Below are 13,843 nucleotides of genomic sequence, written 5' to 3'. Positions count from 1 at the left end.
GGATCGAAAGCAAATTCTTGTGTATTGTTGTTGAATTTGGATTTGGATCCTCTAGCAATTTTTGCTTCTTTATATCTATAAAAGTAACAAAAAAAAATTGTAGATGGTTGTCAAAGAGAGCCTAATCCTCGAAGGTTCTGTTCGGGTGAACTTCTATTCGGATAGATTTTCCTACGCAGGCAAGATAATACCCTTTCAAAAACCTCTGTCAAAAGAAAACAAATATCTCTAATTATAGTGATCTCGATCGTTGAATTTTTTTCCCTAAGTTTCTTTTAGCAAGAAACGGGGACGTAATAGTGAAAGATAACACTTTTCTAACATGAAGTAAAAAAAAAATTATATATATATATATATATATATATATATATATATATATATATATATATATATATATATATATTATCAAAATTAAGCAAGAAAAAAGATTAAAGAACAAAATCCCAAAATGAAATGCACCTCATACTTCGGTGTAGTGAAAAAAATTTACGGGCATCATCATCGTTTAGTCATTCCTGGCCTATATTACTAAATTCTTTTTGGGACAAGTTTGGATTGATGCTTCCAGTTGCAGTGCCCAAATGATCAATAAATCCTCTTATTTTCGGTTATAATTTAATCCAAGCCTCAATATAAAACAAAGAAAGTAAAGCATGAGAATATTAATTAAATAATTAAATTAATAATTAGATGTAATCAAATAAGGCCTTGTTTATTTCTTTCTTTTCTTTTCTTTTTTTCCTCTTTCTACTTTCTAGCAGCATTTTAATTTCTTAGGAATTTATAACCCATCTAATTGGAAGACTCAAATATAATCTGTAGCAGATCTTGAACAGATTTACTACCATTTGAGTAGATTTCATTCAATAGTGAGTCCAAGCTTTTCTTTAGAAAGAGTACGCGCGTATATTTAGAGACACATGATCGACTATGAGATAATTGTTAGTCCCAAATAAAGCTGTAATTAAACAAATCATGATCGACTAGCTATAGGTTATATATAGTACGATCGAAATTTGTCAATTATTTATGCTCATTTGTTTACTACATCTATTTAATTATGTTAATTTGTTTATAGTTTATTTTTGTCAATTATATATGCTCATGTCATAAGATAATTAAATGTGTATGTCTCTAAATGATACAAGCTTATCTTCCCCTAAAATCGACCCGCGTCTTATATTGGGATTGAATTTTCATCCAGCTAGCTAGCCAAAATAAACTAGTGAAGATCCTAAAACGGGACCAAAATGAATTACATTTCAAAACATTTTGTGAGCTGCTTGATCAATGCTTTGGTGAGTACTGTTACTCACCGAATGTGAAAGCAAAAAAAAAATAAAAAAAAAAATCTCTAGTATCCCTGCCATCTGAAAAAAAAATAAAGAAATTATTGAAAATGAATATTTTAAATATTTTAATAAAATAGTGAAAGTAAATATAACTAAAATAGAGGGCCGAATATAAATGTTATGAAAAAGTCAATAGCTAGAAGGAAAAAAAAAAAAAAAAACTAAAATAGAGAGTAGATTTGTTTAGCCGCAGGATGTTAGTCGAATCGATCTGTTTGGGTCCAATATATTCCAGCCCTATGTGACGTCCCAGTGCTCTTAAAATAATTACATATCCAAATAAAATAAATTTAAAAGGGGGGGGGGGGTAAAGAAATATAATAAAGATTAGGTAAAAAAAAATTAATAGTATATGGGTTAGGAAAATGAAAACAGCAAAACAGTCCGTCCTTGTCGTTTGCGCCGTGAACCGGGAAGGTGGGAAACAACGTAATATGATTAATTCGCTTGGTTGGCAGCTAAATTCACAAGGAATCATAGATATTCCAAACTTTATGGTTCCTGTGAAATGGGAATTAATTAATTAATTAATTAATTAATTAAGAATGGGATAAAAAAGGGGATCAAGATAAGGGCCACGTTGCTGCGCGCGGGGAAACTGAAGCTCCATGCCTATAATCCTATATGACCTTTCCAGGCACCAGAGAACAAGGGCCAAGGGGCCAAGGGGTCAAGGGGACAAGGATTTATTGTTGCTCTTTGGCTCACCGTGAAAGCACGGGACGCGGCGGTGGGTAAAGAATTAAAAGAGCCTTTCGGTCTATCTGGTCCCTATCAAGCATATATAAAAGTCTCTCTCTCTCTCTCTCTCTCTCTCTCTCTCTCTCTCTCTTGAACGTGACCATGTGAGCATCGTATATATGCGAGCGGATGGCAATTGATCGAGATCAGGACTTTTGGGTTACCCATCATAATTAAATCCATCGATTTCTTTCGGAATTATCTAACAATATTGTACGTGCATAGATGAATTGTCTATTTGTGCAAGATATTTATTGGTTTAATTAGATCGATAAGGTTGAATATCAATTCATGTCGTCGGTAAACTGTACGTTCTCAACTTCTCATCATCACGTCTTGACTCTGAAAATTAACTTCAATTTTTTTATTTATTTTTTTAACAAATAGTATGTACTATCATATATTATTCAAAAAAACTCTAGGACAAGGACAAAAATAAGAGGTTGAAGACCCCCAACACCCTAAACCACCAGATAATTCTGGCTTGAACAGCAACTTAAACAATACATAATCATTACAGGGACAACAATGAGCAACTCTTTACATTTAAGCACAATCAACAAATAAAATATGACAGATCTAACACCTAAGCCAACAAATAGTCCAGTAACTTTTAAGCATCACAGAGGCAAACTATGAACAGACAACATAAAACACCCTAAAACAAAAGCCAAAACCGGGCTAGCGTCAGGTGGCGCCGCTACTGGAGACCTCCTCTACAGCAGAAATCCGTCGGAAGACATCAAATCCATAGAAAAACCCCTAACCGCGCCCTGGAAGACAAGTCGTGACCCACGCGTGCCGGTCCAGGGAGTGACCTCCTTGGCGCGTGTAGGCCACACGTCGAGCATATGAAGAACCGGCATGGCCGTGGCTGGAGACTGCTGGATCGGAAGAAGCCGACAACCACCGTGGAGAGGCGCGTGTTTTGAAAAAACCAGCCAAAGTGAGCAGATCTGACTCCAAATAAAGAAACCCAAACAAAAAAAAATTAGATCAAAAACTCCGCCAAAAAACACACCAAAAAGTCACTCCCCAACCCAAATCCCGTGAAGTCTTCTGCCAGGGAACATCAACCATTATCGGATCTAACCCAGAGGAACAAAAACTCCAAAACTCTAATGGTTGGAGGACACAAAAACTCCACTGACTCTAGCCAAGGAGGAGCAAAAAATCTCCCCTACCCTAGAAGGACGAGAGGGGAAACACCACTGGGGAGGTAAGCGTGGAACCTCCCCCCCCCCACACCCCCCCGGCGCGAACACCCAGCAAAACTGCTTTTGCTCTCTAGGTCCGGCTCTTCAACTTTTATTTGATTGTACAAGAGAAACATGAAATTAAGAACAAACTTGACAAAGAAAATTAAGGGTACATTTTGACAGTTTTCTACACTGATACGATGATTATTTGGGAATAAGAATTATCAAATTTCTTAACATATTCTTACTTATAAAAATAACACAGAAATAGTATAACTTTCCTCTTAATCAGCGCGGCCCCAACTATATCTCCGGTCGTGACCACATTTGGCACGTCGAGAGTGGTTGCACCATCTCTAAAACCCTTTAGATTTTTGGTTAGAGGTTGTCTGCCACCCATGAAAATATCAACTAGAATAAAAATGACATAATTTTTCAAAATATTATTTTTAAAGCTATTTCATTCCTGGGTGTTTTCTTGCGTGTATAACCTTCCCTAGTTAATTAAAAAGATGATTTGATCGGGGGCATCATTTTCAAACCTTTATATAAAACCCACCCAAGTTTATACTGAAGTTAGCCGTCTCCATATACTATATATATGATAAATAAATTTGTCTTACACACCAGGAGTGGTTGCACCGTCTCCAAAGCCCCTTAGAGTTTTGGTTGGAGGTTGTCTACCGCCCATGAAAAAATCAACTAAAATAAAAATGACAAATGATTTTTCAAAAATATAAATCTTTTTTTTTTTTTTTTTAAAGCTATTTCATTCCCGTGTGTTTTATTGCGTATATAACTTTCCCTAGCCTAATTAAATAGATTATTTGATGGGGGCATCATTTTCAAACTTTTATTATAAAACTCAGGTTTATACTGAAGTTAGCCGTATCCATATACTAGATATATGATAAGCAAATTTGTCTTATAATTTTTCACATATTATCTTTTTCTTTTATAGATAAATTTTTGTATAATCTTCTAAAAATCATAGGTTAATTTTGTTAAGAATCACATCTTAATATGAGTTGACCTTGAGCATATATGCAGTTTTAAATCTCATGTCGACTTGATTCATTTTCAGTCATGGGATAATTAGGAATTAGGAGTTTCTTCTTGTCTTTGGGAAACTTCTAACTATGATTTGCAATAGCTTACGAAAACCATTAGAAAAAGAATAATAATTTACTAATTAATGATTATATAGAGTCCATGGAGTTGAGTCAGTTTACAAGCATTAATTATTTTCTCAAGAATATCCAATTCCGATACCTTCTTGTATTGCATGCCGCCATGCGCACAGAATTTTATGTTGTCTTGACTCACTGATCGAATTAATTAGGAAACCTGTATGTGTCATAACTGTAAGCTTTCAGCAATAAGGGATGACGACTCATGAAATTAAGTTAATTTGATTTTTAATATTTGCACACATTCTCCAGTTAAATCCTTCTTAATTACAGTGATGTATCGATCTTTATCTTTGTTTTATTTTTTCTTATCTTCCATCTAATCAATTAGATTCCCATCATCCCATGTATGTGGCTTCACATAGACAAAAAAGATACTCAAAAGTATTGATGCCAAACCCACGTACGGAATAGTCTATAGATATATTCTCAACGTACATGAGACACCAAATGATAAATTCTACATAGATAGGGTATAACAACCCTATATACTTAAGCTTAATTCCCTGGGTTAAAAGGAAAATTAGAGGCCTAAAAATCTATTCAAGCAATTCAATTTGCTCATTTTTTTCCTGGCCTTATCAAGAAAACTTCAAAAGAAAAAGAAGAAGAAAATGCAAGGGAATTGCAGTACGTGTATGTACGCAAGCTAGCTAGCTCACCTCAAGTCCTCAGTACTTCTGAACATCTAAAATACTAGCAATGAATTCTTGACATCATAATTCATCTTCTCCAAATTCGGCAGCGCTGCGAACTGAATCATTGGCGGGGGTCCACATGCCAACGCCAGAGCATCGTCCGATCCTTCTGGGATGTGCTCCCGTAGAATATTCTCAGTGATGACTCCCACACTGTATTGCCACCCTTCCCTTACAGATTCTTGCACCACATACCACACCTTCAACTTGTCATGCTTCTTAGCCCAATCATCGAGCTCTTCTCTAAGCAAAATATCGTTTTCGGTGCGATTTGCGTACACCACAAACATCTCTGTCTCATCCTCCGGGTCCTTCAAAATGGCTTGAACCACTTGATATATGGGCGTGATCCCAGTCCCACCGGCCAGCATGGCTAACCTTTTGGCAAACTTGGGTTTGCCATGAACTAAAAAGTTGCCACGTCCAGTATATTCTACGTGACCTAATGGACCCTTCACGTCTAGAACCGAACCTATTGGAAGTGAGTCTAAGTGCTGTGACATAAGCCCGCCGTTAGGAAACCTCGGATGCAAATTTTTGAAGTAAATCTTAATCACTAGATCCATGTACCCAACTTCGTCAATGGAGCTCGTTGGAGTGTAAGCCCGCATGCACAACTTGCCGTCTATGGTAACGCACAAAAATATATGCTTCCCTACTGGCAAACCCAAGATCTGATCATCGGACGGCAATGCGAATCGGAATAGCCGCACGTCATGGGATATTGATTTTTTTTCTACGAGCTTGGCCGGGATTTTCGCCCCTGGGATGAGAGCGACACTTCTTAGTGGCGCGATTTCTTTGATGGGATCAAGTAATTGGGATGTGTTCGACGCGCCATGCACTGTGCTGTTGGGTGAAGAGGTGGTCGAGTCGGAAGCATAACCTACCGTGATCAGCTCGCCGATTCGATAGTCCTCGAGCATTTTCTTGGCCTTGTCGGAGTGTATGGCGTCGAACTCTTCGGTGCAGTCAGTGCCTGCGTTAATGAGAATGCTGTCGGCGCCACCTGGATGGTCATTGAGGAACCGTGTGCAATCGTAGATGTGGCCGTGGACGATGATCCAAGCTGAGTCGGCCGAGTTGTGCTTTTTGACCTCGGACATTGAGAACATCTTTGAAGACGTGTTCATGAAAGGGGATGAGATACTCTTCTTGATGGATTGGTTTGCGTCGGATGATGTCTCGAGGTTCTTTTCCCTTGCCATCCATCCGCCAGATTGGTTTCCTGGTACCGTTGGGTGCTCAAACACGATTCCAATCTCCCCCTTGTGCGCCTTGCACACATTTGTTTTCACCCGGAACCAGCAGTTGTTCATCATTCCCTGCACACAATTTTAACAAGCTTAAATTAGTGTACCATGCACAACAAATTTCAAAAAAATTGAGATAATTGTATCATTGGTCATTAGGGTTGGCTTAAATTACAAATCACTCTTTGTGATACAAAAAGTTTATGGAGGATCCCCGTAATAAACTATAATTACGAATCACTCTCTAAACCAATTTTTCTCTATCAAATTAACAAATTCCGTTAGTTTGTCACGTCATACCTCATGGGAAATCGGCACGTGGCCATCTCAGGCTCTGGGGTGGCCACGTGTCACCCCCCAGACATGGCCGACCACTCCCGGCAACCACTCATTTGCTATTTTCCTTTTTTTTTTAAAAAAATTAAGTTTTATTTATATTTTTTTTATTGTAATGGACACGTGTCGTTCTTATTGAGTATGACGTAACAAACTAGCGGAATCTATTAATTTGGTGGTCGAAGATGAATTTAGGGAGTAATTCGTAATTATAGTTTACCACAAAAACTATTCATAAACTTTTTGTATCATATAGAATTATTTATAATTTAAACTAATTTCAAAGATCAGTGATGCAATTATTTTTTATAAATTGTCTACGTACTCAAATGATTAGTTGTAGCTGTAATTAATCAGGAAATTTTGTATTTTATGATGTCGACCATGATTACACCAGCATTTAGGTTGATTTGATAGCATGTTCACCCGAGGGACATAAAGGAATCATGTCGTATTGAAATCAACAAAAATGAACGAACCCAACAAATAGCATATGTACGGAAGTCTGAAATTTTTTAGGCCCCGCGTGCTTTCAATATTAATGCGGTGAGAGTGAGAGATGCAATGGGAAGGAACCAATGGTAACAACGGGACAAACACTTACCAAACCCGGTGGACCTCAGGCCAAGCAAAAACAAGTGGACAGCAAATTAACAAGTATAAGAAACTGATTGGCTGAAAAGCATATATACCATGACATTCCAAATGAGCTTCTCGGGCTGGGTGCTGAGGGACTCATCCCAGGCTCGAACAGCAATCTCCCTGGCTACAAGCAGGTCCAGAACCTCCACCTCCAGTGACCAGAAGCACCAGCACCAGTATTTGCCGTACTTGTTGGGCTTCTCCGGGTGGTCTAACTCGCACACACGCCAGTTCTCTCCACCGTCCACGGTTACCTCAACACGTGTCACTTTCCTCCCACCTCCTACATATACAACAAGAGAGAATTATTTCCGCTCTACTTTTTTTAGGGAAGAGTTTTGGATAGGTGGCTGCTGGAAAGGACATCAGAACACGAAGTTCCAATCAAATTAGAGTTACCCACGTGATTTTAAAAATCCGAAATTATTGCAAATGAGAACAAACTGATAATATATACACTGGCCATGCATGTCATTGTCTTCATCCCATTTTTCAGTCATTTAAGAAACTTGCAAGTTCCAATGAACTTGATGTAAGCCAAGCCTCCAAACAAAAACGTACAGCTTTCTTCTCGAACACAAAAAGAGAACAATATTTTGTGAATTTGTCGATAACACTCTAGATCGATGGAACCCACGTGAACAAAATCAAGATGCACACACGCCGATCAAGCCCAGCTTTGAGTTCCACCCTCGTATATATTTATTATATAACTCCAATTTTAGGAATGAACAAAGAGTACGTTAAAAATATTAATGTAACTCACCGGAATATGCATAGCCCCTCAAAGTGTATGGCCTCTGCGTTGTCCACGAGTTTATCGGCAAGATCTCCTCGTGTAATGGCGTCGTTATCACAGAGTTTACGTTCAGGTCATTGATGATATACTCAGGCTTGTACCACCAAGCTGCACAACACCCCCCAAATTTATTTCAACTCAATATATATATGTAGTGCATAATTTTATTTTATTTTATTTTTTTAAAAAAAAAAGTTAGATGGTTAATTATGAACATAAACTCGTGCAAATAAAAGTAACTTCAAGCAAAAAGAAAGAAAAAAGCATATATTTTTTTCTGGGTGCAAGAGTAAAGAAAACAGTGTGATTTTTCGAACAGAAGTTGAAAAGGCACGGCATGATCACATGCCAAAAGTAGGTACCTTCGGCGTTTGCTAGCTCGGCGTCAACGTGCGAGGGAAGTACTCTATTGTCGTTATAGTGGTAGTAATTATTGGATTCCTGGGTTGTCACTATGATCCGCTTCAGCCATTTCACCATTCGCCCGCCGATGAACCCCGGTATGATCATCCGCACCGGGAACCCATGGTCCGGCGACAGACGTTCACCGTTTTGCATGTACCCCAAGATGATGTCACGCGACGGGTCCATCGCGATCTCGTACTTGATACTGGTCCCGTACTTAGACCCACCGCCACCTGGCAAATCCTCAGCGCCCTCAAAACACACGTTGAGGGCCCCACGTTTACGGCTGAAGATCCCGCACCGCTTGAGCACATCGCGCAGCAGTACGCCGCGCCACACCGAGGTGGAGACCCCTGCGGCCCCCCAGTTGAACCCGATGGTTTGCTTCACCATGTTCTGCTCTTTGCGTCTGTTACCGGCGCAGACCAGCGTGACTGGGAACTCGCGGCTCCGGAACTCGGTCACGAGCCGGTCCATGGTGAACCTGGCGGGTCCGTTGACGAGCCCGCAGACTTCAACGGTCCAGTCCTCCCACCTGCCTTTGGGAACCGGACCGTGGTTACGCACGTAATGGAGCGGGACCGGCGTGATGAACCCGTGGTGCATGAGCCGGGTTAGGGGCGCCTCCGAGTTGAAGGGGTGCTTCCCTGTGAGGCGGACCATGGTAGCGTTGCGCTCGATCCATTTATCGGCGGTGGCTTCATCTCGCGAGTCCAGGATCGACGGCTCCAATTCGCCGTTCCCTTCCTGTATGAGCTCTCTATAATCGTTCTCATTTTCGTCCTCACTCGACGAATCTTCCACCGTCTCGGCCCGTTTCTTTGGACTCGACGGTATTTGACGGCAACGCTCCGGCGAGTCGGACCGGTGACTGCTGGGAACGGGTTTGAAGTTGCGACCGAGGCCATTCGCGGCGAGTTCTGGATGAGTGAACCGACGGTTCTCCACTGAGGCCGCCATTGAAGTCAAACAGGGAGAAAACTAGTGTACTACTTTTCAATTAAACACTTTACGGGCGCTATCACTTTCTGAGTGAATTGCACTGAAAAAGCGAGGCGTTACTTAACGGAGATATATATCGGCCTCGTGAGGGAGGAGAAGTGTCAAAGAGAATACAAGGGCCCACCCAATGAGACGATTACGTCATAGGCCCAGCTAAGAGATCTACCACTCATTTCATCCATTTTTGTGCTTTTAACTTACAAAAAAAAAGAATTAAAATATATATATATATATTGTGCTTCAAATTTATTATATAAACAAATTTTGTTACCGCCAATTCGTCAAGCTTTTACTTTACGTGACATGTCTGAACCTATTTCCAATTGTTAGAGTTAAAATAGTTACCTAAAAAGCATAAATTTATACTTTAATCACTAATTTTCTTAAAATCACTCCAACAATAATCTCTATTCCACACTTCATTTTCTTTAAATAATATTTCTTAATATTTTTTTATTGTTTTATTTTCTTTATCTCCCTCCTCCCTCTCTCTCTCTCCGGTCACTCCTCCTCACCGGTGGGTTCACCAGAATTCCACACCCAATCAACTTCCGTCCAAAACACTCTCCGGTTACTCCTCCTCACAGGTGGGTTCACTAGAATTCCACACCCAATTAACTTCCGGCCAAAACAACAACAAACACCGATTATCTCCAGAATTTATCAAACCCAAATTCACAAATCCAACAAGAGATTCACACACACACACACACGGCCAGAAGTTCACAACACAGCCAACACACACACAACCGAAATTAATAACGTCACCACAGAGAACACACCAAATCGGCCAACTAAGGAAGAATCCACAGAAAATTTCCTTTCGCCGGAAATCACCCTTCAACTGTTGGACGACGACCCACGACCCGCAAGGAAATCAGCGCCTCTGCTCGACGGAAATCGATGCCTCTGCTTTCCAGAAAAAATCGACGCCTCTCCTCGATCGACCCACCTTTCTCAAATCTCCTTCTCTCTGATTCTTCTCCTTCCTTCTTCGTCGAACCCTAAGCGGGGAAGTGGGGGACATGCAGGATTGAAAGAGAGGGATTGCAGATGAGAAGTGAGCGAGCAAGAGAGAGGTTGAAGTAGGGAGATGGAGAGAGAAATACAAAATATATTATAAAATAAAATAACCGATAAACAGTGAATAGCCAGTAGTGGCTATTCACTGTTGATGAAGTTAAGAAAAAAAGTCAAGATGACTACTCTGTTGGATGAAGAGAAAGAGGCAAAAATAGTCAAATTTGACTTTTTGGTTAAAAAGAGCTTCTGCTGGAGATGGCCTAAGTAAGCAAAATCTGCTAAACCGGAAAATAGCAGAGAGACAAGACAGTGTTTTTTTTTTTTTTTTTTTTTTTTTTTGACTTTTGAGGTAAAATTTTTTTAGCGTTTTTCGAGTGTTTGAATGTTCCTTAAAAAAACATGCATGATAGGATAACATGTAAATGTAAAATGTGTTTTGGAGGTGTACGTCTTTTTTGTTTTTAGTTTGAAAATATTTTGATGTGACCTGGTAAAAGTTATTTTTGCATTTTGTTGAGCGTTTTATATATGTTTTTGATTGTTAGCCGCTACTATTTCTCTTTAAGAACAAAAAATACAACAATTTTATCAAACGTAACCTTAATTTTGTTTTGATACATTTGGATCTTTGATATTTGATATTTTATACTTACCATCAAACAAAGTTAATTCTAGTTGTTTATTTTGACCATGTTGCATGTTGATCATGATTTTTGTACATAACTAACTAAATCTTAGTTACAATTAACTATCTTACCAGAAAGATAAAATAGATTAGCCGCATTATCTATTGAGAATAATATATTAACAAAACTTGAATATAAAAATATTCTAATAATTATTTTTAAAATAAAATTTAATATATAAAGTAATTTTTTATGATATTAATATTTTAAATTTAAAAATACCTCATTTTAACAAGAAGTTTAAACCTTTGCTTTGGTGGTTGAAGGTAGTCGTCGTTTCTCTTAAATGGGTTACTCCATTCGATAGAGAAAGAGAGTTTCTCTTGAATGGGATTGCTTTAATTTGATTGTGTGTAGATGGGTTGTTGGTTATTTGTGAGAAATATATATAAACACGGTAGTCCAACCAAAAATGCTGGCAGATGACACTTTGATGCCTAAATTAAGACTTAGTAGGGTGATCTATGAGATGGTAGGAAGCAAGAGAATGAGAGGAAAAGAGAATTAACACATACCTCAAACTAGGGTTTGTCACATTTTTTTATAGGACTGTTGTAGATAAGGAAAGTAAGTTTGATATGACAAGCGCCAAAGGTCAAGAGTGTAGCATGGAATGAGGTAGATTTTTGTAACACTCAGCATAAAAGAATTGCGAATATAAGTAATTAATGAAAATGTAATAATTAAGAGGAATACTAGAGCTTCTTCTAGTGTTCTTCTGGTATCCATCTGAAAGAATATAAATGTAATAAAAAGATTACATATATGTCCTTCTGGATGACATTGATGCAATTTTTAAATTTTTTTATTACATTTAAAGGACATAAATGTAATAAAGAAAATTATATATATGTCCTTCTAGATGACATAGATGCAATTTTTTAATTTTTTTTATTACATTTATATCCTTCCAGATGGACACCACAAAAACACTAGAAGGAATTCTAGCATTCCTCAATAATTAAATTTAAGTAATATTTACTCTGGTAATATTTTAATTAATTATTTTAATTAATAAAAGTGTTAGTTATTTAATTTAAGGTTAGTGGCTAGTAGTTAGAACTAGTAATAAATAATGTTTTGAAGTGATTTAAAAAATAATACAATAATTTGTTTTTTTTAAAAAAAAAAATATATAAAAAAATAAATAAATAAAATATAGAAGAAGAAGAAGAGGAGAGGTTATCACCTGGGTTCCTGTTGAAAAAATAGGTATTGACTTTGTTTAAAATGCAACTCTCTCCATTGAAGATAAGTGGTAGAATTTTTATTTTTATTTTTTAAAAAAAATTATAGATAGGAGACTTTCATAGCATTCATAATTACAAGAAACTATATTATAACTCTACTTTCAAAGAGAGAGTTGGCTTCTTTGAATATTTTCACCAGGGGAGGGAGGTTTTACGCCTCCCTCCTCCCGATGGTGGTTACCTCCTAGCCTTTTTAGGATTATGAAATTTTTTTGTCCCTTCCTGGTGTGAACCAGTGGAGGTTAGGCCTCTCTCAACTATTAGGGCTGTGGAGTTTTGTTCCCTCAGGTAGATCCGGTGGTGATTGATCTTCCCCAAGCCCTCTTAGGGCTATGGTGGTTTATGTTTATTGCTTTTCCTTTTCTTTTATTTTGTTCAGGCAAGAAGTTTCAAGACGACTAGTAGGGGAGAGGCTTATCTAATCTGTATCGCCGGCGAAATGCATGCCGGACTTTCACCTTCATTTTTATTTTTGATGCCAAATCTACGCATGTTCGTTGAATTCTGAGAGACGCGCCAATTTTCGGCGAAGACAGTTCCTGCTGCCAACTGGAGTAGAGTTTTTCTGTTTGTTTGTGTTTTTTACTTTGTTTCTCCGGTCACAGTATGCTTTTGTATTGTTCAAATTTTACTGGAATATCTGTTGGCTTGTAGCTAGATCAACCATCTTTTCATTTTAGAGTGTGCGTTATTGTAAGGAGAGGCTTAAATGTTGTTTCTTATAGGGTTTGTGTTTCTGTCTAGGCAGCTGTTTTTTAAGTCAGATCCTTCTACTTAAAGTGTAGGGGGTTTTGTCCCCCTGATCTCAAAATGTATGCTTTCGGGCCTTTTCAACATTAATGATAACGCATGCTATTTGTTCAACAAAAAAAAAATAACTCTACTTTCAAAGCTATCTTTTAGCTTTACTGTGTAACTTTCAAAGCTACATAAATGTTTACTTCATGTATAAAAAATAAAAAATGTTAGTAGCAAAGCTTTAACAAAAGAAGATGGTGTGTCTTGCATTTATTATAGATAAACTTTATGTCAATAGAAAAATGAAAGATAAAGCACGTGCCTCTCTTCATTTAATTCATCCCCATGTTTTGTATGTAAAATGCACCTCATTTGTCTATGTTATGCCGTTTTAAGATAGGGGTACTGAACTAGCAAACATCTCAAACTGAGGTATCCACGCTTCCAAACATCTCACTTAAGGGTACTCCGTTAGGATTTGCTGTTAAATCATGAGTATCCAAAATGCCCCTTTTTTTTTAGGAAAAAA

The 13,843-nt window shown here is 38.0% G+C and overlaps 1 protein-coding gene across 1 annotated transcript; it reads right to left on the bottom strand.

Moving 5' to 3' along the window:
* Nucleotides 1-4,857: 4,857 nt before the first annotated feature.
* On the bottom strand, nucleotides 4,858-9,665 carry LOC133854205 (nitrate reductase [NAD(P)H]). The gene is made up of 4 exons (XM_062290295.1): nucleotides 8,573-9,665; nucleotides 8,178-8,318; nucleotides 7,462-7,694; nucleotides 4,858-6,505 (listed from the first exon to the last, which is right to left on the bottom strand). Exons 1-4 carry the CDS (start codon nucleotides 9,573-9,575, stop codon nucleotides 5,171-5,173), a joined length of 2,712 nt encoding a protein of 903 aa, XP_062146279.1. The 5' UTR covers nucleotides 9,576-9,665; the 3' UTR covers nucleotides 4,858-5,170.
* Between the last annotated feature and the right edge of the window lie 4,178 nt (nucleotides 9,666-13,843).

Source organism: Alnus glutinosa, chromosome 1 (genome assembly GCF_958979055.1).
Source record: "Alnus glutinosa chromosome 1, dhAlnGlut1.1, whole genome shotgun sequence".
Lineage (NCBI taxonomy): Eukaryota > Viridiplantae > Streptophyta > Magnoliopsida > Fagales > Betulaceae > Alnus > Alnus glutinosa.
Note: the sequence above shows the minus strand (reverse complement) of the source record. Positions and strands in the feature narration are given on the sequence as shown.

Bases quoted from the DNA above. Each gene is read 5' to 3' on its own strand.
- LOC133854205 (XM_062290295.1), bottom strand. From the start codon at position 9,575: ATGGCGGCCTCAGTGGAGAACCGTCGGTTCACTCATCCAGAACTCGCC. The intron at 7,695-8,177 runs GTGAGTTACATT...TTGTATATGTAG, and splicing joins GAGGGGCTATGCATATTCCG to GAGGTGGGAGGAAAGTGACA. The intron at 6,506-7,461 runs GTATATATGCTT...AATTGTGTGCAG, and splicing joins AGCTCATTTGGAATGTCATG to GGAATGATGAACAACTGCTG.